General features: G+C 51.7%; 1 protein-coding gene across 2 annotated transcripts in view; it reads right to left on the reverse strand.

Moving 5' to 3' along the window:
* Positions 1–19,205: 19,205 nt before the first annotated feature.
* Positions 19,206–22,292, reverse strand: part of Fam241b (family with sequence similarity 241 member B) — a 4,029-nt gene continuing 942 nt past the window's right edge. Inside the window, exons 1-3 of one of the 2 annotated variants that reach the window (XM_008827802.3) lie at positions 22,068–22,158; positions 20,501–20,628; positions 19,206–19,905 (exon numbers count right to left, since the gene is read on the reverse strand). In XM_008827802.3, coding sequence (XP_008826024.1) covers positions 19,636–19,905; positions 20,501–20,593 — 363 coding nt within the window. In that variant the 5' untranslated portion in view covers positions 20,594–20,628; positions 22,068–22,158 and the 3' untranslated portion in view covers positions 19,206–19,635. Of the gene's footprint in view, positions 19,906–20,500; positions 20,629–22,067; positions 22,159–22,292 lie in introns of those variants that run through there. The other variant, XM_008827801.3, reaches the window with a different exon arrangement.

Raw genomic sequence — 22,292 nt, forward strand, 5'->3', positions numbered from 1 at the left:
GAATGGCAGCTTAACGTGGTGGCTCATGCCTTTAATCTCAGTGCTCAGGTGGCAGAGGCAGGTGGGTCTCTGTGAGTTCAAGGTCAGCCTGTCTACATAGTGACTTCCAGGTCAGCCAGGGCTACAGAGCGAAATCCCGTCACATAACAAGATGGCCGCCTTTGAGCAGAAGGCTCTCAGGACTTGGGAACTATGCTCAGGGGGATGGCCAAAGTCCAATGTGCTTCATGAAAGATGCCCTCCCGGTGCTTCCAGACTCACAGAAGTCCTTTGCCCTCCAAAAGGAAGTACTATGGGATGTCTCACAATGTCTGCAAAAAGTCTCGGCCCCATCTTCCAGGGCTCACAGGACCTTGGAAGGGACAGAGTGTAAGGAGTATAAATTTGAACCTGGAATAAGGGCAATGAAGGACAGGCTAGTGGTTCCATGAGGGACAGGGTGGTGTCTGCCCCTCACTGGGTATCCTCAAGGCTTCTCTGTGCAAGAGTCTGGGCTGCTGGCCCTAACCCTCTTCTTTCCTGTCCTCACCTTATGACCTTCTAAGTGGCTGCTATGTGTCCCTTCTACAGTGATGACTCCTACCTAGTTACCACCCATCAGACCTCACAACCCGAAGGGCCCCAGTGACTGCCTGTCTTGATACTCACCCAACAGGAACTCCCTCAGGACAGCTGACTTATCCAACTTAAATGAAAATCACAATCCCCTAACTCTGTAACAAACTCACAAAACTTTAAATCTCAGCTTTTCATCTGTAAAATAGGCTTGCCCTAAATGATTGCTAGGAAGTTTAGCCATACGGGGCAGTGACAGTCCCTGGGGAACTGGGAGTATGGGGTGGAGAGGGTTCTGAAAGCTGCTGGCAGCTCTGCCTATGGACACACAAGTTCCACTAAGTGACTCTGACTTTCTGTCTGACTCACAAGTACCCAAATCCCAGGCACTCTGGCAAGAACCAGGAAAGGTAGATTTATTCCCAGCTTGGAAGGGATTTATCCAGTTTTCCATCAAGTGGCTCAGGGTGTTCTGACAACTGGTCACAGTGAGATCCTGGTAGGGTCCTGGCTGCTGGGTAACCCAGGGAGTCCCAGATCCAGGGACAGGAAAACGAGGGCTCAGATGGGAGGGGGTGGGTGGGGCACTCGGGTCTTAAATATAACCCCAGGCCATGTTTCCTGGATTAATTGTGTTTTGCCTCTTGAGAGGCAGCCGAAATGAGGAACTAGCCAAGACAGGGGCCGCCTGGAAGTCCTAGGAACACAATTGTTTCCATGATGAAAATTAAAATTGTATATTTTTTATGTTTAAAAAAGCAAGCGCTCCAAGGTCATATGTTGGCTCCAAGCCTCCTGGAATCCAGGCTTGTTTGCTGTTCTTCAAGGTGACTGAATGTGGGGGCCCAGAGGCCAGCGTTAGCTGGAGGCTGTTCCTGGGAAGATGATTGAGACATAGACCCCACAGGACATTCATTCACCCCAGCTGTTCCAGCCATGAGTGCTCACAAGTGCCTAGGAGGATCAGAGGGCAGATTCAGTGGACGTGTCCAGCCCCAAGATGCAGGGAGACAGACTCACTGCCACTTTTCAGTATAAGTTCCTGATCCCCAGGCCAGGCCACTGAAGGGACAGGAGGAAAGGTTCTTTGACCTCTAGGCTCCAGTTCCAGAGTATCTCCTCCAGAAGCAAATGGGCCTGCCACGAGAATGTAAGCAGCTGAGTTAGGGCTGGGGGGGAAAGCTCAAAGGGTAAGAGCGCCTTCTGCGTGAGCATGAGGACCTGAATTCAGATCCATACAACCCATATAAAAACTGGGCATGGTGCCTGTAACCTCAGTGCTCTGGGGTGCAGAAACAGGAAGGTCGCTGAAGCTGGCTGGCCACCATCTTAGCTCCAGGTTCAGCAAGAGACCCTGTCTCAAAAGGAAGAAGGCGGAAAGTGAAGTGGCAGGACACTCGAAGTCCTCCTCTGGACTCCACGTGCACATGGGCGCGTACACCCCACACACATATATGCAGACCCTCCACACAGGCACCACACATACACACACACATGCACAGACACTACACACACAGATGCCACACAGACACCACACATATACAGACACTACACATAGATACCACACATACATATACACACAGAGACACTATATACAGAGGCACCACAAATACACACATACATACACAGACACTACATACACAGACACCAAACACACACACACACACACACAGATGCTATACACATGGACCACATAGACACCACATATATACACATACACTACACATATACACAGACACTACACACAGCAAAGGCAGCACACACATACACATACACACACAGGTACTATACACACAAATACCACACATACACACATACCACAGATACACATACATATACACAGACACTACACACACAGACACCAAACACACGCACACACATACACACACACACACAGAGGCACTATACACATGAATGCCACACATATGCACAGAGACTACACACAGACACCACACACAGGCACACACACACACACAGGCACTATACACATGGGCACCACATATATACACAGACACTACACACACAAACTAAAAACAAGTAACTGTGCTGATGTGCACACATCTGTGCGCCTGCTCCTAGCTCTCCCATGCTTTCCCTCCTCTTCCTCCTCCTCCTCCTTCTCTGCCTGTCTCTCTCACTGCCGAAATGACATCTTTGCCTAGAATGTTCACTGGGAGGCAGGTTGGGGTCCGCCAGTAGGCAGAACTAAGCCAAGAGTTCAGGACTTGGGTCTGGAGAAGCTGAGGGACCACCCACTGGGCCCTCCTCACTCTCACCCCCTTCCCCAGCCCTCTCTGGTTGGGGCGGGGGAGGGCGTGTTGGGATACAAGGGAGCATTGTCCCTCCTTCATGCCCAGCCTCCTTCCCCCACATGTGTCCCCCAGCCCCTCTCAGCATTCTGGCAGCCTTCCGCCAGCACTCCAGAGAGCATGGCCTCATGGTCAGGCCATTGTGTTGACAAGGCTGAGCTTCCTGGCCACCACTGCTGTGCATTCTCGGAGGCTGCTGCCGGTTTGACTCCTCCAGCTGTGGATCCCCTGGCCTGCTCTTGGGGAGAGGGAGGTGTGAGGATGCTGAGTGGGAGAAGATCCCGGAAGCAGTCTGCCTTCCCAGTGGTGATCCTCCTGGGCAGCAGGCCGAGGAAGGAGTAATATGGAAGCACCCAGCAAGACTAGCTCTGTATGAAGCCTCTTACACCCGATATTTAGACCACTGTGGCCCCATTATCATCCTGTGATGGTTAGTTAGTCTTCATGATCAACTTGGCAGGACTTAGGATCGTCATGGAACAGACCTCTGGGTGTGTCTGTTGATGAAGATTTTTCCAGAAAGCTTTAGCTGGAGTGGGAAGATGCGCCCTGAACACAAGCAGAGTCAACCCATGGGTCCCAGAATGAATTAAAAGCAACCAGGAGAAGGTGAGCTGAGCCCCAGCATTCATCTGTCTCTGCTTTCTGGTGTGGGCGCAGTGTGGCCACACCTCACACCCCTCCTGCCGCAGCTGGAGCTGCTCTCACCACTATACCTTCGCCACCATGATGGGCTGTGCCCTCAAACTCTGAGCCAAAAACAAACCCTTCCTTAAGTTGCTTTTGTCACAGCAGTGGGAAAAGTCACTGATGATATACATCCCCATTTTTCAGACAAAGGAACCCAAGATCTTGACTAGAACTCTGCAGGCCCCAGGACTGTATTCTTAAGTTCCTTCCTGTGGCAGCCAGGACCAAAGCCCTTCCCTGCCCTAAGTTGGTACCAACAGGATCCACTTCATGGGTGTGCCTGTCATCATCCATCAGTTCTGAATAACACAGGAATCTTTTGGGTTTGTACTGGACCCTGCCAATCACACTGTAAATGGAAGCTATGCTCAGCTGCCTGTTAGGTCACTCTGGGAAGGAAGATTTACTTCTCTCTGCCTACTATCAATTCTTGATGACCAGCTGTTTTCATAGTCCTCTGTCTGGATGTCCACAAGGGTCATCTGAGCTCCCCCAGTTTGGTCTTTGTGTGTGTGTGTGTGTGTGTGTGTGTGTGTGTGTATGTACATATTTGTGCAGGGGGACTTGAGTACACCCGTGCAATGGCACACATATGGAGGTCAGGTTACCTGGCCCTTGAACTTCCCTGCCTCTCCTCTCCCCTTGTAGGCATGCTGGGATTATAGACACATGTGCTATACGTCCAGCTTTTATGTGAGTTCTGGGGATTTGAACTCAGGTCTTCATGCTTATGCAGTAAGTACTTCTACTCACTGAGCCATCTCTCTAGCCCTGTTAGTGTCTTTCTCAGGACAGTGTCCATGTGAGAGAGGCCAAGTCAAGAGCAGCCTGGCAGGAGGCATGCTGGCCCGGGAGCCCAAGGTAGCTAGAGGTAGCACTTTGGGGCCCTTCCAGTTCCTCTGTCTCCTGAAGATTGGTATATGTCTCTGACTCTCCCAAGCCCTGAGCAGTCGGCAAGGCCGTAACCGTCACCTAATTTAAGGGTCTTACTTACTCAGAGCCACGGACTCCCTCGCCAGGTGGCTTCTGTAGACAGTGATCTTTAGGCTCCCGGTGGCACACTGGACTCTGGGCCTCCTGCCCATGGTCACTGCCCGCCCAGAAGGGCAGGGTCTCTACACTCAAAGGATGCATGAGGCCTCCCTGAATTCTGGACACTGTGGTGCAGGCCAGGAGAGGCCCCTGCACTGTTCAGGAAAGGGAGCGGACATTAGTTCCTTCTCAACTCTACTGATGTTCCCTAGGGAGAGCTTGAGGGATTTACTCTGTTTTCCCATGGGGAGTGGAAGGATCAGAGCAGCAGGACTCTCCTGGATGTCTTTCCCTGCTTTGAGTCTCCATATTTCAAGGACACATGTAGATGATATATCCTGACTGGGTTGAAGATGTTTGTGTCTTGAAAACCAGCACACGAAGCCTGTTGTTGAGATTGGGAGAAAACTCTTGGCCATATCTGCCATCTACCAACATCCTGTCACCTCAGCAGTGAAGACCCAGTGGGCACTTTGCTCCATCTATCTTGGGTTAGGGAACTTAGCTTGAATTTGGGGACAGGAGAAGGAAGCATCTGACTGCCAGGCCCACTCCCCACCAGGGGGGAGGAGAGTTATCAAAGGAAGCAGGTGGAGGAGAGTCAAGGCCATCAGATCACCATAAATAACCTCCCTGTCCCACTCTCCACCCTGGGGCTGCCCCTCCTCTCTGGAGGCACAAAGATCCCTGTGCATCCCGCCCCCCAACACAGCAGGTAGATGTGCCTGTCCAGATCCTCTTAATGGGTAAGTTTGAGTAAGGGGACTATAGGACCTCAAGTTACTCATCTGTGAGTCCTGCCACCCTGAGGACTTGGCTTATTGTCACTGCCCAGTACATATTTGCTGAATGAGGGCTTAAATAAGAAGGCTCCAGAAAGGAAGGTTTTGGAACATTCTAGAGCCTGTGCTTTAAGAGCTGTCTTAGGGTCAAGGATGTAGGTAGAGTTCTTGCACAGCATGCAGTTAGATCCCTAGCACAGCATAAACTGGATATGGTGGCTCATGCTTGGAACTCCAGCATTTGGAAGGTGGATGCAGGAGGTGGATCAGAAGTTCAAGGTCATTCTTAGCAAGTTCAAGGCCAGCCTTGGCACACAACTTTAATCCTAGCACTTGGGAGGCAGAAGCAGGAAAAGATCAAGGTTAGCCTCGTCTACATAGTGAGTATCAGGCCAGCTGGGGCTACATGGAGACCCTGTCTCAAAAAACCAAAACAAACAAAAAGTCTAATTCAAGTGTCAACTTGTCAGCTTGGTTAGGGAATGAGTCAAGAGTCTGCTAGATGTAGGGCTGTGTGTTAGAAGTGACAACAGAAAACAAACAGATCATAAGGGAAGTAACAGGAAGAAAGCCATCTCAAGATGGGTTACACAAAAAGGAATATACCATTCACATCAGGTGTAAATTCGGGGGGAGAATGGATTACAGGATTGGCTTGATCCAGTGGCTCAAAAATGTCACCAAGGGCCCTCCCCTCTTTCTGCCATTCAAGGTGTTAAGTCTGTATCCCAAGGCAATTCATTTCCCATGAGGTTTCAAAGTAGCCTTCGGAATCTCCCCTGACTACATAGGGGGTAGAGAGAGACACAGAGTCAGAGACAGAGACAGAGACACAAGGAGAACATCTCTCAGCAATCTTTAGAGTCACTCTACCTGGTCCATTGACTGTGGCAATGGATGCAGTGTGCAGGTGGCATAATCAGAGCAGTATCTGTGTCTACCTGAGGCCACTGTGTCAACAGCAGGAAAGCTAGATGTCGATAGAAAACAGGGTTCTGGGGCACGCCCTAGGGCATGCTGATTCTCTACCCCCGGTGGGCTGGAGCTCCCAAGAGCCCTGCTCCCTGCTTCCCTGCTGCTCCCTGCTTCCCTGCTGCTCCCTGCTTCCCTGCTGCTCCCTGCCTCCCTGCATCATTTGGACCATGGTCACTAGACCGTGATGTAGGTATTGGCATGTTTGTCTGCCAGCTAGAGGGTGAATTTGGTGGATACAAGAACCACATCTTAGGTCCCCTGGTCCCCCTGGGTCCCCTGAGTCTTGGAGCTTTCCTCAGGCCTTGGTCTTAATTCAATATGTTGAGTGACAGTATCTGTTGAGTTACAGAACCTGGAGAGAGCTCATGAAACAACAGACGTCCTGCTGCCCAAAAAGGCCCTAACAGCTTCCCAATTGTCCTGAAATACATGTTCTTTTCCTCTCGTGATTTCTAATTTGGGAAGCTCAGCATGTTAATTCCCCTACAGGATGGGGGCAAGAGACAGGACTCCAGGAAGTGACTTACAGGGGCCTTACTGCCTCACTTCCTGCAGGAGCCAAGGAGGGCCGAGGTGAATAACATCCTCCAGGTGCCCTGCTCCCCTCCAGCCAGGGAGACATAAACTGTAGCCCAGTCACTGCATTCATGCCCCAGAGACACAAGCCAGCAACCAGAAACCTGGCACCTCAAAGAGTCGTCACATCACAAGCCTCAACTCAGTGACTAAAAGTGGCCTTGGACAGGGGTCAAAGGTTCACCTGCCAGAGGACTCTCAGGGAAGCCGGATCCTATCACACTCTGCTCCAGGAGGCCTTGGGGTCTCCAGACCCCAGAAACAGCTACTTAGCCAAATCTCACCAACAGAAGACCCACAGCTCCCCAGGCCTCCACCACCTCACCAAGCCTGTCCCAGGGCCCATGAGGGTAGAAAGCTCCCAGGCCTCCACCCACCTATCAAACAGGACCTAAAAATACCCACAAGGAAGCACTTAGCCACATGCACACTGGATCCTTAATGGGGGCACTTTCCAGACTTGGTTCTCACAAGCCAGCTGTATAAACCTACCCCTCAGGGGTGGCTGGTAAAATTGGGTCAGAGCACAAGAGAGGGTTAGGAACTGCGAAGAGAATCGTGCCTTCCAGGCAGCCCTGGGCTCCACCTACTGTTCAGTCTGTTTGGCTGCTGAGAAAGCAGAGGCCAGGGAGAGAGGTAAGCAAGAGCTTGCAGGTAGACTTGAAAACTTCAGGCTGCCTGGTGGTGGTTTCTCTTTTCCTAGGCCTTTCTGAGGCCAGGAGGACAGGGAGAGAGTGAGAAGGAGAAAGGAGGTGTTTCACTTTCCAGTCAGAATTGGGGGTCTGTAGGGTCCCCCAAAGGCCTGGGTATTGAAGGTTTGGTCCCCTGTCTGTAATGCTGTTGGGACATGGTAAAACACTTAGGAGGTGGGCCTCCAGTTAGGTCATGGGGGTTGGGGGTGATGGTGATGTCAGACCCTGGCCCTTTCCTCTCTCTCTTCCTGCTTTCCAGCCGCCATGAAGTGGGAAGCTCCTGAGTCTCAACCTCATGCCTCCAGAATGTTCTATTGCTGCCACAAACCCAAAGCAACAAGCTGAGTGGCTATGGGATGGAACTCTGAGCCACAGTAAATTTTTCCTCCTTATAATTTGATTACCTCAGAAACAGAGCTAACTGCCACACCTAGGAAAATAGGAGGAAGGTCGATGTTCCATTCCTGAATCCAACACACAGTGGCCTGGGGGGTAGGGGAGAGATGAGAGACCTGGGAGATATCTCTCATGAAAGACATTGTATTATATCAATAATTCTTAGAAATATAATGAAGCTAGAAAGCAACTTGGCCAAAGGAGTAAGAGGAAGCAGGAGGGAAAGAAGGAGGGAGGGAGAGAAGAGAGGGAGGGTTGCAGGAGGGAGGAATTATCGAAATCTCAAAAATGTGGCAAGATGGAAATTTCTCAAAGGCTGTGATGCTAATCTCCCTCTCCCTGTGGCTCAGCTAGTGATCAGGCTGTGGGACTGGTCCTCTGGATGGAGGCAGCACCATGTGAACTGGTTTTAGGATGGGACCCCAGAGTAGACAACCAGCAATCCTCACCCTACATCCACCATGGACAGACCTCAAAGGGTCTTGAGGTTGCTCACCTAGAAACTTTGAGCAGGAGGCGGAGGGTACAGGAATGCAGGGTGCCTGGTCACACATTCACTAAGAACTCAGGAGCCAGAGCTAATATCCCTTCCTGGCCTGCAGGCCTGTTTCCATGGTGACGGAGACCCTCATGCTGTGCAAACCGGGAAGGGAAGTGGACCCCAGGTCCCTGGGAACCCAGCAGGCTCTCCCCCACCTTCCCTGATAGCCCCTCAACCCCCAGCCCCTCCTACTAGAGTCCTTTGTATATAGCTGAAAATGCTTCTGGGGGCCCTAGGCCTCCTCTGAACCCCTCCTTCTGTCTGCAGTGGCACATCATGTTCTTCCCACCCACTGACTGATCTATTCCTGGAGAAGCGGGGGAGGGGAGGACACGACAGGACTAGTTAATGAATCCCCTGCCTTAATTCATTATTATAATGTCTTTCAACTTGGAGGACAGAGGGCTGCCATGTGCTTAATATGTTTTCATGTCTACAAACACATTCTCTGCTTGGCAGAGAAAGAGGAGGTCTGTTTTAGATTTATTTGCATTGCAGACTGATTTGTAAAGACATTAGCATAGGGGGTACTCTCCCGCCAGGACCCGGGTTTGGCCTTCTTGCACCCCTGCTTCTCCCTCTGAGCCCCCCAGTCTCCCCACTCTGCCTGTTCCCCTTTCCTAGCACCTCCTTTTGGCTGAGTTTGCATCTATCTCTTCCTTACACCCAGCCTTTCTCCAAAGCTGACAGGGCTCCTGAGGCAAAAGGCTGCTGACAGGTGCTCTCCAGGCTGCGGTCTGATGGCTTTGTGCATCAAGTCAAAAGTTTCAAAGAACACCATGGGTAGAAAGGAGGTACACTGGGTAACCTTTGACTCATTTCTTTGTGGCACCCCACCCAGCTGGCTGATGGGGTACCACAAAGGTATTCTAAAGAGAGACACTATGACCCTCCCTTTGGTTATCAGAGCACTGAAACAATGAAGTTCCCCCAAATTGGAATTTGCCCAAGAGTCTCATGCCAGAAGGAGGAAAGGGTTGAAGCCTGGTCCCAGGAAGAGGAGAAAATTGTCTCCCAGGAAGAGATGTCACACAGTTCTGACAACTTGTCAGACTATGTTGCAAGAGAAACCACAGCGGGGACAACTATTGGGTCAAGGAATCAGGGCCACACCTTAACTAGAACTGTTTAGTTATACACACCTCCTGCCCTCTACTTAGACTTAAACCTCCTGTCGTTACTCCAGACTTGGAAGGTCACTATGCATCATTATTTGTTCCTCTTCCCAATTTGGCATATTGGGAAATCTTTGCTTTTTACTCTGACTTGTCTCAATGGGCACATTAAGGACAGGTGGCCAAGCCTAGCTTGTTAGGGCTGCCAGCGCCCAGACTCTGACCCTAACAACTACAGTAATGCCATAAGAGGGGAGAAGTTACCAGGGGAACCTTGGGTTAATAAAATACTTTTGGTCTATCATAGCCCCAGCTGGGGAATCCCTTTGGAGAAAGCATCCGGCTCTGCCTGTGAGTGAGGAAAAGCTATTTGGGCTCCAGCATCTTTACAAAGAAGAAGGCGCTGAAATAAAAACAGTGCCACAAATCACTCCTCAATGAGGTGAGAGTCTCCACGGCAACCTGCCCAGGGCTGAGCACCATGGAGGCAGGAGCTGTACGGTCACCATGGAAACCACATCCTAGAAACCCATTGGTATTGGTCCTTGTTTGCCTTTGCAGATGAGGTGTTGTGGGTGGGGCTATGCATGCAGAATCCCTGGAGGACTGGGGTGGGGGGATCAGAGTGAGGAAAAACATCTGAGGTGTAGGAGAGAAGAGGGAAGGGGAAAGGGTAGGAGGAAGAGATGAAGAAAGAGAGCAGGAAGAAGGGGGAGGTGAGGAAGGGACTAGCACTAAGCCTTGCCAAAGCGCCCTGTGTGGGGAGTAAGGGAATGTGCCACTGAGAGAGGTTGACCCAGAGCCCAAATGAGGCTGAGCAGGTGTAGACAGGTGCCACCATGTTGTTCGAGTGCCCAAGCACAAGGTGCAAGCTCATCCCCAAAGCTAGCCTGTGGCTCTAATCACTCTCAGCAACCAGTTGGCTGGTCCCTTTTTCTGTAAGCTAAGTGGCAATTGAGTGCCTAGCGCCACCTGCTGATGGGCCCTGGAAGCAAGGCAGGTGATCAGAATTGGCTGGTAACTATCTAGTGCTCTCTGCAAGCAGGTCTGGGACTAGGGTCCTCCTCCAATCCCTCTTGCGGGGGAGAGGAGGGTTGGGGAACTAAGTGAGTTCAGCCATAGAGTGAGCCACAAAACAGCCGGCATGGAGTCAAATGAGTCACCAATCAGCCAGGTGACAGCCAGTCAGTGGCATCTCTGGGCTGCAGTGCCTGTCCACACCATGGAGTTTGTGTGAAATTCCCTGTTAGGATTCTTGACTGGTTGCAGTTTCTGAATACCTTGAGTTCAGCCAGCATCAGTCCTGACCTGGAAAACGTTGTTGCATCTGAGGGGAGAGAACACCCTAGAAACACCCCACCCCGTGTCTGTCAGTATCTGTGTGGTACAAGGGAACCTGGAAGGAGGGCACCAGAGCTTCCCATCCCTTTCCCTTAGATAGGGAGCCCTGAGAAGGAGGCAGGAACCAGCACACACCACTCTGCAGATGGACCCCAGCCCTAGACCACTGTGGCTGGCCTGCCTTCTGTAGTCTGAAAGAGCCCAGGGACCCTCAAGGTGCCTAGAGGAGGAGAGCTGGGGACCCAGAGTCTCCCCATGGTGACGGGCCTCATCGCCTCTTGGCACAGGAAGGATGCTCCTTAGTGAATGGGAGGGAATGGGAGGAATCCACTGTTCCTGTTGCTGGCCATCCAGGGGACCAGTACTAGATACAGGCTGGAGGGATGGCGGTGCCCCTAGTCAGGACAGCTAGGTCCACAGCCCAATTTTCCCTCTTGGCACTCCCATACCCTTATTCCTTCTTCCTACTAGCTGAGGAAGGTCTCAGAGCCAGGGTTACCCCTCAGGGCCTACCAGGGATCAAATGGGGTCACACATACAATGTCCTTAGCACAGGGCCTGACCCACAGGACCACACACATCCTTGACTCAATTCAGACGACTCCCAATGGGGCCCACTCTGACTTCTTACAATACCAAAAGCGTGTACACAGCACAGTCCTGAGTATTCCTTCCATCCACAGCTTTAATGGGCACCTACTGCATGCCAAGTCCATGCCAGACAATGGGGCCTGAATGACTAAGAAATCAAATTAGATGCCATACTCCACATACCTTCTCCTCCATCAAGAGGCAGTCAATAGATGGCCAGACACCAACTAACAGACTCCAAGAAGTTATTCCCCGTCTTTAAGGAGAAGCAAAGATACCAAGGGAACATGTGACCAGGAGTAGAGGATTAATCTTTGCCTCTTCTTTCCTCTTGCTGGTAAGAACGAGGTCATGATGGCTGGAGCTTTGCAGCCATCCTGGATCATGAGGAAGAGCTGCTGGAAAAGAGGGACCCGCATCTCCGATGATTGCATTGTCTACTCCTGGCTTTTATGAAAAGGTCAATGATACTTGTCTTGTTTAAGAACTTGTTCAGAATTTGTCTGAACCCTCTGTCTGGAGTTGCTAATAAACGGGTTGTCTCCTCATTAGCCCGTAGGAGCTTTGGGAGTGCTTTCTTGGCAGAAGGGAGTCTCGGCAGCTTTTGGTTGAATTCTCTTACTTGAGTAGGACTTAGCAGAAGACAGAAGACTCACTGGACAAACCAAGGAATCTGGAATCTGGACAAATCAAGGAATCTGGAGGGATGAGCTAGAATGGGGTGTGGGGTGGGGCACTCTGCAGACACAGCTGAAGGAGAATGAGATGGAGAAATTCAGCAGGGAAGGATGGGCCTGGCAGAAGGGGCTCCAAGCCAAGGGAAGGCAGGACAACAGGCACCTTAAAGCAGGCACTGAGGCTCCTCAGGGCCGGTTCCCAGCTGACCCTGACCATTAATGTAATGTCAAAAGAAGACCCCAGAGTGGGCATCCACAGGCTCTGGGTTGAAATCCATCTCTTACCAACTGAGAGGGCTCAGGCAAGCTGCCTGGTATCTTTGAATCTTCAGTGAAAATGGGTAGAAAAATATGAACACCATCCTCCATGCCTTGCACTTGGTGTTTTGCCTTGTCCCTTGCTGACAGTGTCCGGATTTTAGTAACTTTGTCAGAAGAAGGCGGCTCCCCAGAACCAGCTAAGCCCCAAAGTGCAAGAGAAACCCAGCCCCAGGCTGCACAAGGCTTTCACACAGGCAGAATCCTTTGTGTCCCTCTGTGTGTGTGCAAGTACACATATATATACACGGGTATGTGGAGGTCAGAGGACAACCTCAGGTGTCCTTTCTCGGGTGACATTCACCTGTTTCTAAGACAGGGTCTCTCACTGGCCTGGAACTTGCCAAATAGGCTAGGCTTGCTGGTCAGTGAGCCCATGTCTTCCTGTCCCTGCCTCTCCAGGGCTGGAATTATAAGCATACATCCCCGTGCCTGGGGTTTTTTTGGGGGGTGGGGGGATTGTTCTGGAAATCGAACTCAGGCCCTCATTCTTACAGGGCAAATGCTTTACTGATCTCTCCAGCCCCAGGCAAATTTCTTGACAACAATATATTGGCAAGTAGCCATATCGAAAATATTTTCCACTTTTCTTTCCTCCCAGAATTTCAAAGCAAATTGTATTTTAAATATTCTTGACACAGGCATCAGTTTTCACTGGTGGGTACCCAGGAAGTGTTCTGATGGAAACCACCATCTGTGCCATGGTGCTACACCCAGGCCTGCATACACACCTCTTGCTGGACCAAGCAACTGCCCTAAGTGATGGTTTACAATGAGACAACTGAAGCACGGCTACCCAAAGATGCACAAAGTGGGAGATCTGCCCCACTCAGCAAGCACTAGGCCACAGATGCTGTGTGACAAATGGCAGTCATGTCACACATGTCACCTTTAGGAACAGAAAACAGTTGGCACTGGGCCCTCAGCAAAAACAGGATGCGAGAGGGGCTGGTAGGCAATGCTGGGTGATCTGCACTAGACTTGACCACCCCACCTAGACAACACACAGCCCTAGAGAGGAACCACATGGGCTAGAAAGTAACGAAGGCTGAAAGGCCACAAAGTCTGGATACGTTCCCGAAGTGACATTGTGTCAGACAGGTCCTCCTCCTCCAATGATCTGAGACACCCCAGCCTCAGGCTCCCAGATTCAGTGTGTCGGGGTCTGGAAAGGTGATTGCAGATCTGTTGCCTCCCAGCAGAGCAACCGTATCGCATCCAGGTCTTAATTTCATCTTCCCAACCTGGGTCCCACCCATGAGGAGGGTCAGTCCATTTTTCTTTGGAAGAGGATTAAATGACCGGAGGCCTATGATTGTTCCTGATATAAGACTCTGCCCTCAGTGAAACAGCAGTAAATTCGATTAGAATAGAATGGTGGGCACCATCAGGAATATCCAAGTGAGACTGTGGTTCTGCCCAGAACTGGCCACCAGGTGGCAAGATTAGACAACTTTCAAAACTGCAGTCTGCTGTAGGACAAGTCAGATGGGCTCTCTCCAGCACGTGCAGGGAACCTATAGTCAGTTGATAACTAAAGGCCCAGGGCTTAATCAATAACAGTTCATGATTTTCCTTCACCCTGATCTAGATGATCATCAAAACGAGGTGGCTAAGGAAAGGGACAGAGACACTAGCAGTGCCAAGCCCAGTAATAACTATTAAGCTCTGCCATGGGCAAGACCTGCCAGGCCAACACATTTGAGCTTTACAGGCAAAAAAGGCCGTTGGGGAACTCTAGCCCAGTCTGTTCTCTCTGCTGTGTGGTGGGTTATACAGGCCGTCATGGAACAGCAAGAGGCAGCTTTCAGGTGAGGCCCCCATCCTCTACTGAGCTAGGTGAAGGGCAGGTCACAGCCTCTAGGCTGTTAAGGGGATGAGGAAGTCCACTAGGCTTTGACTTCCCAAGCCTACTTTCACTCACATCAGAAGATTCTTCTAGAAGTCTGTAGGGGTGGACTTAAAGCCCAGGACTAAGTTGAAGCCCTCAACTGCATTCCAGCTCAGGCACTATGAAGCAGGTATTTCCACTGAGATCAGGGAGGTGGGGGGCGGGGAGCTCAGGGTCAGAGCTAAAGACCTTTGGGGGTCAACAGGGATGACACCCCCAGATATGACTGCTGAAGCCAAAATTATCCCAATGCCAAAATCCTATGGAATGAAGTTCTTTACTATAAAATGTGCCCCAAGATCAGTCACCAAGAGGAAAAAAAATCAAGCAGCAAGAAGCAGGAAATATATCTAATTTTTGTGACATATAAAAACTTAAAACTTGGGGCTGGAGAGATAGCTTGGCGGTTAAGAGCACTGACTGCTCTTGCAGAGGACCTGGGTTTGATTCCCAGCACCCACATGGCGGCTATGAACCACCAGAAACTCCAGTTCCAGGGGATCTGATACCCTCTTCTGGACTCTATGGGTTTTGCATGATATGGGTGCATTCACATACACCCAAGCAAAATTCTTCATACACATAAAATAGTTAAAAAAAAGAAGCGGTTGTACTGGTAGAATCTACATCCAGTGGCCTGTGTTTGGATCCTGCCTCTGACAGTTCTTAGTTACTGTCTATAAGGATTTTATAAAACACTAAGATTTTATAAATAAACACTAGGAAGCTGGGCCTGGTGGCACGCACCTGTAATCCCAGCTCCTTGGGAAGCTGAGGCAGGACTGCAAAGTTCAAGGCCTACATGGGCTACAGAGTGAGTTCAAGGTCAGCCTGGGCAATTTATGAGACCCATCTCAAAATTAAAAAGTAAAAAAAAGGGTTGGGAATATAGTTCAGCAGTAGACTGTTTGCCTAGCATGTACAAGGCCTTGGGTTCAACCTCCAATAACAAGAAAACAAAACAAAAAACCTGTTGTATATGGTGTCACTTGCCTACAATCCCCGCTACATGGTGGCATTCACCTGAAATCCCTGTAATCCCAGCACTTCAGAGGTAGAGGCAGAGGATCAGGAGTTCAAGACCGTCCTTAGGTATGCAGCAAGTTCAAGGCCACCCTGGGCTATGAGAGTCCATCTTAAAAAAAAAATACACAAAGGCACAAAGAATGGTTTTATGAGATGCAGCAGAGGCTGCTAAGGACAGGGCAGGGAGTGACAGTCTCTGTAGACATGTGTGTATGGCTTGATCCTTGAACCATGCAAGGGCTTTAACTTCCAAACACTGTATTTTTAAAAAGAGGCTGCCTGCAATCATATAGTAGCCACCTGCACTAGGATACTGTTACTCACAGGTGTGAAGTATCTGGTAAGGAGCCTGAGATATCAGAAGACAGCCCAAATGCATTCAGAGTACTGGAGAGAAATAGACCCTTCTGTCTCTCCAGGCCTCTGAGTCCATTCTAGAGTCTCATGAGGTGATGGCAGGTCCTCAGCACCCTTCTAATCCTATGAACTAACTAGTAAAGTGGTGTCAGAGTCAGGTTTAAAGCCTAGTCAGACCTAAGAATGCTGTTTTCTCTATGCTGGATTTACATATATGGTTACCAACAAGTGGCAGATAACACTCGCTTCCCATTTACATTGGCAATTGATGTTTACTTTTTAAAAGGAGTGAAACTGGGACTGGAGAAATGGCTCAGTGGTTAAGAGCACTTGCTGTTCTCCCAAGGGGCCTGAATTCAGTTCCCAGCACCCACATCAGGCAGTTTACAACCACCTGTAATTCTGGTCCAGGGGATCCAAAGCCCTCTTCTGGCTTCCATGGGCACTGCACACACATGACAGACACACACATTTACACATAATTTTAAAAATAAAAGAATAAAAATAATTTTTTAAATAAATAAAAATAAAGTAAAATCTAAGTTTCTGTGGGGAAGGGACAGCATAATCACATGCTAGCCTGTACTGCTCCACCTATCCCATCGGGGGCAGAGAAAGATGTGGAAAAGCCAGGGGGGTGCAGGCCCAGGCATGGCCCAGTCTCAGCAAAGCACACAGTCCTGACACAGGAGAGAGACTGCATTAGCCCCTCAGCTTCCAAAATTCTTCTCTAGCAACTAAGGCTGAGAATCACTGGCCTCCAAAGCCCAGCACCACAGCAACCATGGATTCCAGGTCCTGGGGCACAGCGGTCACTCTGGGGAGGCCCCAGCACAGGAGCTGTGGTCCAAGACACAGAATCTACTGAGGTGGCCTGTCAGAGGCTGGGACACATACCCTTTCTGTCTGTATTTCACCTGCTATGCCTGGTCATCTTTCCTTCCATCCTCAAATCCAGGCATCCAAGTGGACAGAGACTGGCTACCTACCCCAAGACTCCCCTCTCAAGACTTATAGTCCTCAGTGAGGGAGCCCGACCCTTGCCTACATCCTAAAGCCCCCAGGAGGGGAAGTCAGGACAGCATTCCCTAGAGGACGGGTAAAACTGAGCCACTATTTCACATGCCCTCGGGCTTGGTGTCTCCCTCTGGCACCCATCTCCAGGGCCAGGTGGAAATGTAGGGTACATCTTAGAGTCATTTCTCAGAACTTATGCAGAGAAGGACCCAGGAGGCTGCTGGTCCTCCTCAGAGATTAAGGGGAGAAGAGACAAAGTCAGGCCCCAGCAGTTCACTTCACCAGGTAGCCCAGCCAAGAATGGCTGGTGCCTTGCCCCACCCAGCTGCAGTACTGGAAAGCTGGTATCTGAGTTGGTGAGCCATGTAAGCAGGAGCAGAACCCAGCACCCCCAGACACTAGACACTCACCATGGAGATGGGGCCTTGAGGATTAGCCTCAGAAGTCTATCCTCCCTGAGGTTAGAACTCAGGATATCTTTCTTTGTGTCTCATGTTCAGTTCGGCCTGGCCTCAAACTCACTATGTAGTTGAGGATGTCCTTGAACTCCTGATCCTCTTTGCCTCTACCTTCCATGTGCTGGGATTAGAGGCATGCTCTCCACACCTGGTTTATGCCTTCCTGGGGATGGAACCCTGCTTCCTACATGCAAGGCAAACATTCTACCAACTGAGCCACATCTCCAGCTCCACCCGTGATTTCTGCCCACAGAAGAGCTACACTGGGGAGAGGAGATAGGCCTTCAGACCCCAATGGGACCAGTGTTTCTGCTCATAGGCACAGAGCTACACAACCCCAGAGGGCACCTCGCTGCCTCTTGCTGGGTCAGGCTTTCTCAGCTCTTAGAGAGTTTGAGAAATGAGGCAGAACAGGGGTCAGCCTGCCCAGAGCCCAGGACCAGGGGACTGAGATGCCTCCAGCCCTAACACCCCCGCCCTGCAGTCACTGCTGCTCCGGCCTCCTGCCTCCAGCATTCCTCCAGGAAATGAGGGCAGCCTCCTGTCCCTGGGGTCCCTCATCCAGAGAAGATGAAAGCCTGCTCCCTACTTCCATGAGGCACTGGATTCCCTCACAGGGTGTGTACTCTGGAAATGGGAACTGAGCTCTAGAAAGGGAAACAGTTCTAAGCACCGACTCCTATCCATACACCCAAAGGTGTTCCATGTATTGAGTCCCACAACTTTGAAAGGGGAACTGAGCCCCAGAGAGTCCCACTGAGAATGCAAGGGGGCTTGGGGGACTAGGAAGCAGGGAAGAAAGTCTGCTGTGGCTAGGTGGGTGAGTGGACAGACAGGGGCAGGGGATGTCACTGTGAACAGCCAGGACACCAGCTGGACAGCAACTTCACCTTGCCAGGATCCTTGAACAGCTGACAGCTAGATCCCACCTTCCCCTAGAAGGGCCTAGTGTCCCCTTCCTTTATGCTCATCAGAACTGGAAAATGTCCCAAACATCACCAACAAATGAAGACTCAAGGAGTTCGATCCAACAAAAAGCTCCCAGGGTAAGTGTGTAATAAAGGCCACTGGGCCCTCCAGCAGTGGAGATAGGAACTGCTAGGAGATTGTTTCCAAGCAGTAGACCAGGCCCAGAAGAGGGGGATGGAACCATCTCTGCCTCATCTTTCACAGCCTCTGGCCACTCTCCCACACGGCAACCCTCCAGGGACCTCAGCCAGTAAGATGCCCAGTGCCAAGGCTGGAGAGGTCCTCAGGCTCCCAAGTCTCTCAGAACCAGAACCATCAGCCCACTGGACCAGAACTATAACCACTTACTGCCTCTCCCAAGGGGTTCACATGAAGACCCAGAGTTCAAGAGCCAAACCCAGGCTTCTTCTCAGGAAAAGTGGACTGCCTTATCCCACACAGGCTAAGGATAACTCACTGTGGTTGGGGCTTCTGAGAGCCACTGAAGGTTGGAGCACACTAGTCAGCCTCTGAGCAGAGCCCCTGGGCAGGGAAGACACCAGACTTGTACCCTGTTCTTCCACACCAAGGCTTCCCCAGCTGTTCTGGTCCAAGGACCCCTTCTCCAAGAGCTGACCTTGAAGTCAGTGTGCCTAAACGTCTCTCAGCTTCAGGCAAGGGGTCCAGGCCTGCTCCTCACCTCCCAGGTCCTGATCCTATTGAGAAAACCTCAGAAACCACCAAGGTCAAAGGTCCATGCTGCTGCCCACTCCCCAAACCCAACTCACTCCTCATCTACATTCCCCAGGTCCTAGACCTTCTGGCTGCCAAGCGATTTACCAGCTTCTTGTAATGAACTCATGTTTACTCAAATGTATTTATTGAAAATATCACAATAAACAGAATGTCAATCCCCCTTGTCATAAATAAAGGGACCCAATAGAAAGACACCATTAAAACAAGAGTGCTATAAAAATTTGGACACTTCCCCGCAGCTCTAAGCCCCAGGCCTGTTCCTGGAAAGGGGAGTCAGCTCATGTTCTGGGGAAATTACAACACACTGGCACCACATTGAGCCTTTCTTACCCTAGGCTTTTGCTTCTTAATGGAGATGCTGTACCCCTTAAAAACATCCCTGGAGAGCCAGGGTACCCACTCATACTTCAGGTGATACCAGACTAAAGACTCCCTAGGTCTCCTGCTTAACACAGCAGGGAAATTCACACCCATTGCCCCATCTCTGATCACACTTTCCAGGCACCCCCAGCTCCCTCCCCATGTGCTTGGCCTCACACCAAAGCCCAGCCAGGCCCACTCAGCACACCCGCCCTCATGAAGCCCCCAGAGGTCACCGCTGGCTCAGGTGGGACACCAGGTAGACCAGGCCCACAAGCAGGAGGCCACGAACACCCAGCATCATGAGCAGAAAGAGCAGTAGGATAGAGGTCACCGGCTCCACAGCGTGGTTCCCGAGATGCCACTGGGGGAAGCCCATGTTCACCAGCTGCCGGTTGAGGTCATTGAAGGGGGACTGTGCAGCACCCAGCCTGGCACCTGCCTGCTGCTGGCGGGGCCCAGGGCCCCCTGGAGGGGCACCATGGCCCCTGTTGAGAAAGCCCTGGAAGGTGAAGACAGACATGACAAACGAGTCCAGAGGAATTGTGACACCAGCCAGGAGGAAACTCAGCCTGTCCTCCCCCATGGCCACCCTGGGTCACCCTTCCTTCCCCAGAAACAACCAAGTCACAAGCTCTTGGAGCATAGAGAACTGTTGTCTGCATTCCCTATGTCCTACTAGAGAGAAGATGGCCAGGATAGAGGGGAAAGACACATTGCCAGTAGATGCAAGGCATAACCCTGAGGTGGGCATCCTTAACATTTGGCCCTCTGTATTCTGAAGCCAACCCCTCATGTGCTCCATTGTCAACTCTCTCCCTCTAATGCTCCTGAAAGAAAGAGGCTGGCTCCTGTGGAGTTCACTAAAGGAGGATAAACCCCTCAGACTGAAGTCTGGGAGGCTGCCTGGAGGAGGTTCCTTCTCCAGGAGGCAAAAGCCAGGCAATAAATCCACTGCATTCTGCCCTACCACCCCCACCTGACTCTCTTGACCCTCTGCGTTCCAGAGAGCTGATGGTAGGTGCTGAATGACTAGCAGGAGACACTTCTGGGAGCTGAGGCCAGCAGCTGCCCTTGCCCGCAGGATAGATGCCTACCTGCCGAGGAGTGCTTCCTCTCTGTGGAGCTGTGGTCCTCACCCGGGGGTCATCATCCTGAACGATCTCCCCATTGGCCAAGATCCGCACCATCCTGCCAGGAGGAGCAAGTCCCTGCTGGGCTGTACCTACAATGCATAGCCAGTTAGAGGTTGATAGAAATCAGGGTCTCGGAGGTCCCCTTCCCAACAGCCCTTACTAATCCCTGCCCAGGATCCCAAGGATCCATGGTCAATCCTTCCCCTAATCTCAGAGGGCCTGCTGCTGCAAATGAGTGACAGGGTGCTTTTCATTAATGGTCATATGGTAACCCACTGTGAGTAGGTGTTTGTCTGACTAATGAAAGGGGAGAAGTCTGAAAACTAATGTCCACCAGCAGCACAGCTGGGACAGAGCCCTCACTGTACCCAGCACTACAGGCAACCAAAGCACCCCTCTCTCAAGTCAATGAACCCAGGAAGAATGGAGGATCCTACGATCCTACACCTCTGGGCAATAGAGAGGGCAGGTGGGAGGCCTGGTTCTCCCATCCTGTGTGAGCACTGTGCAAGGGCACCAGGATCTCTCAAAACCTGATTTCCCTTTAAAGGGGGGAGAGAGAGAGAGAGAGAGAGAGAGAGAGAGACAGACAGACAGACAGACAGACAGACCCTGGTGCCTGGCCAGGCAGTACAGGCCTGTACTGAATCTTCAGCACTTCAGGAGGTAGAGGCTGGAGGATCTGGAGTTAAAGGCCATTCAAGTCTACCCAAGTCCCTGTCCCAACAAACAAAATGGGGGTGGGGAAGAGTCCCATTATTTTCTATTCTAACTTTAAAAAATTAAAGGGGGTGTTTCCCTAACACAGCTGCCCCACAGAGCAAACACCAAGGACCTGGGCCCTCTCCCTTGGGGACCCCCAGAGGATCTGGATTCCCATAGATCTCTCTGGTGGCAGACTCCACTGGCCACACACGGAAGGGCGGTCCTCTGCTGCAGAGGGCACGCCACCCCACTGTCCCGCACGGAGAGGGGGTGGCTACCAGTTCCCTCCTTTGGTAAGGTCAGGGTTCAGTGCCCCCCAAACTTGGGATGTGAGATGCTGCAATAGCTCTGGGAGAACTCGGCTCCGCTGACCCCGGGGGTGCGAGTGGGCTGAGGCCCTGCCACGCTGTCCCGAGTCTCTAAAGGTCCTTTCACCCGAGATGCGCCGCGGAGCTCATCTGAATTCTCAAGGCGCAGGGGTCACCCACGCCAAGGCTGGGGGGCCTCTGCGGTCTCGCGCGGCCGGAGTGGCACAAACCGGCTGGGCTGCAGCCCCGTGCACGGTTGCAGCCCTGAAAAGTGTTGCAGGCCCGTGCAAGGTTGCATCCTGCCGGCCCAGTGCAGGCCCGCGGTCGAGGTCTTCCGTGGAGTCCCGGTGCTTTGTCATCCCCGCAGGGTGGGCCACCTGCGCCGAGCTGGGGATGCTCTGGGCGGGGGCGCTGCGGCTACAGCATCCATCCCAGCCACACGCGGCTCCGGGACCAGGACGCTCCCGGGGAGGGATGAGGACCCGGCCAGCGCGTCCGGGACCGTGGACACCCACCTGCGGGCGCGGCTCGAGGGCCTCGGTGCGTCCACTACACGGCCTGGCCGCTTCCTCCCACCTGACCTCACAGGAAGCGAGCTGGAGGAGCGCGGCCGGGGACGCAGGGCTCCCTCTGCCGGATGCCTGGAAAACTGCAGCTCCTAGTCAGGGAGGACGAAGGGAGGAGCAGGAGGAAGAGGAGGGGGCAGGGGGTATGGATGAAGGAGCACGGGGGGGGGGGGG

This window comes from Nannospalax galili, unplaced genomic scaffold, assembly GCF_000622305.1.
Source record: "Nannospalax galili isolate Female #2095 unplaced genomic scaffold, S.galili_v1.0 scaffold853, whole genome shotgun sequence".
In the NCBI taxonomy this organism is placed as follows: domain Eukaryota; kingdom Metazoa; phylum Chordata; class Mammalia; order Rodentia; family Spalacidae; genus Nannospalax; species Nannospalax galili.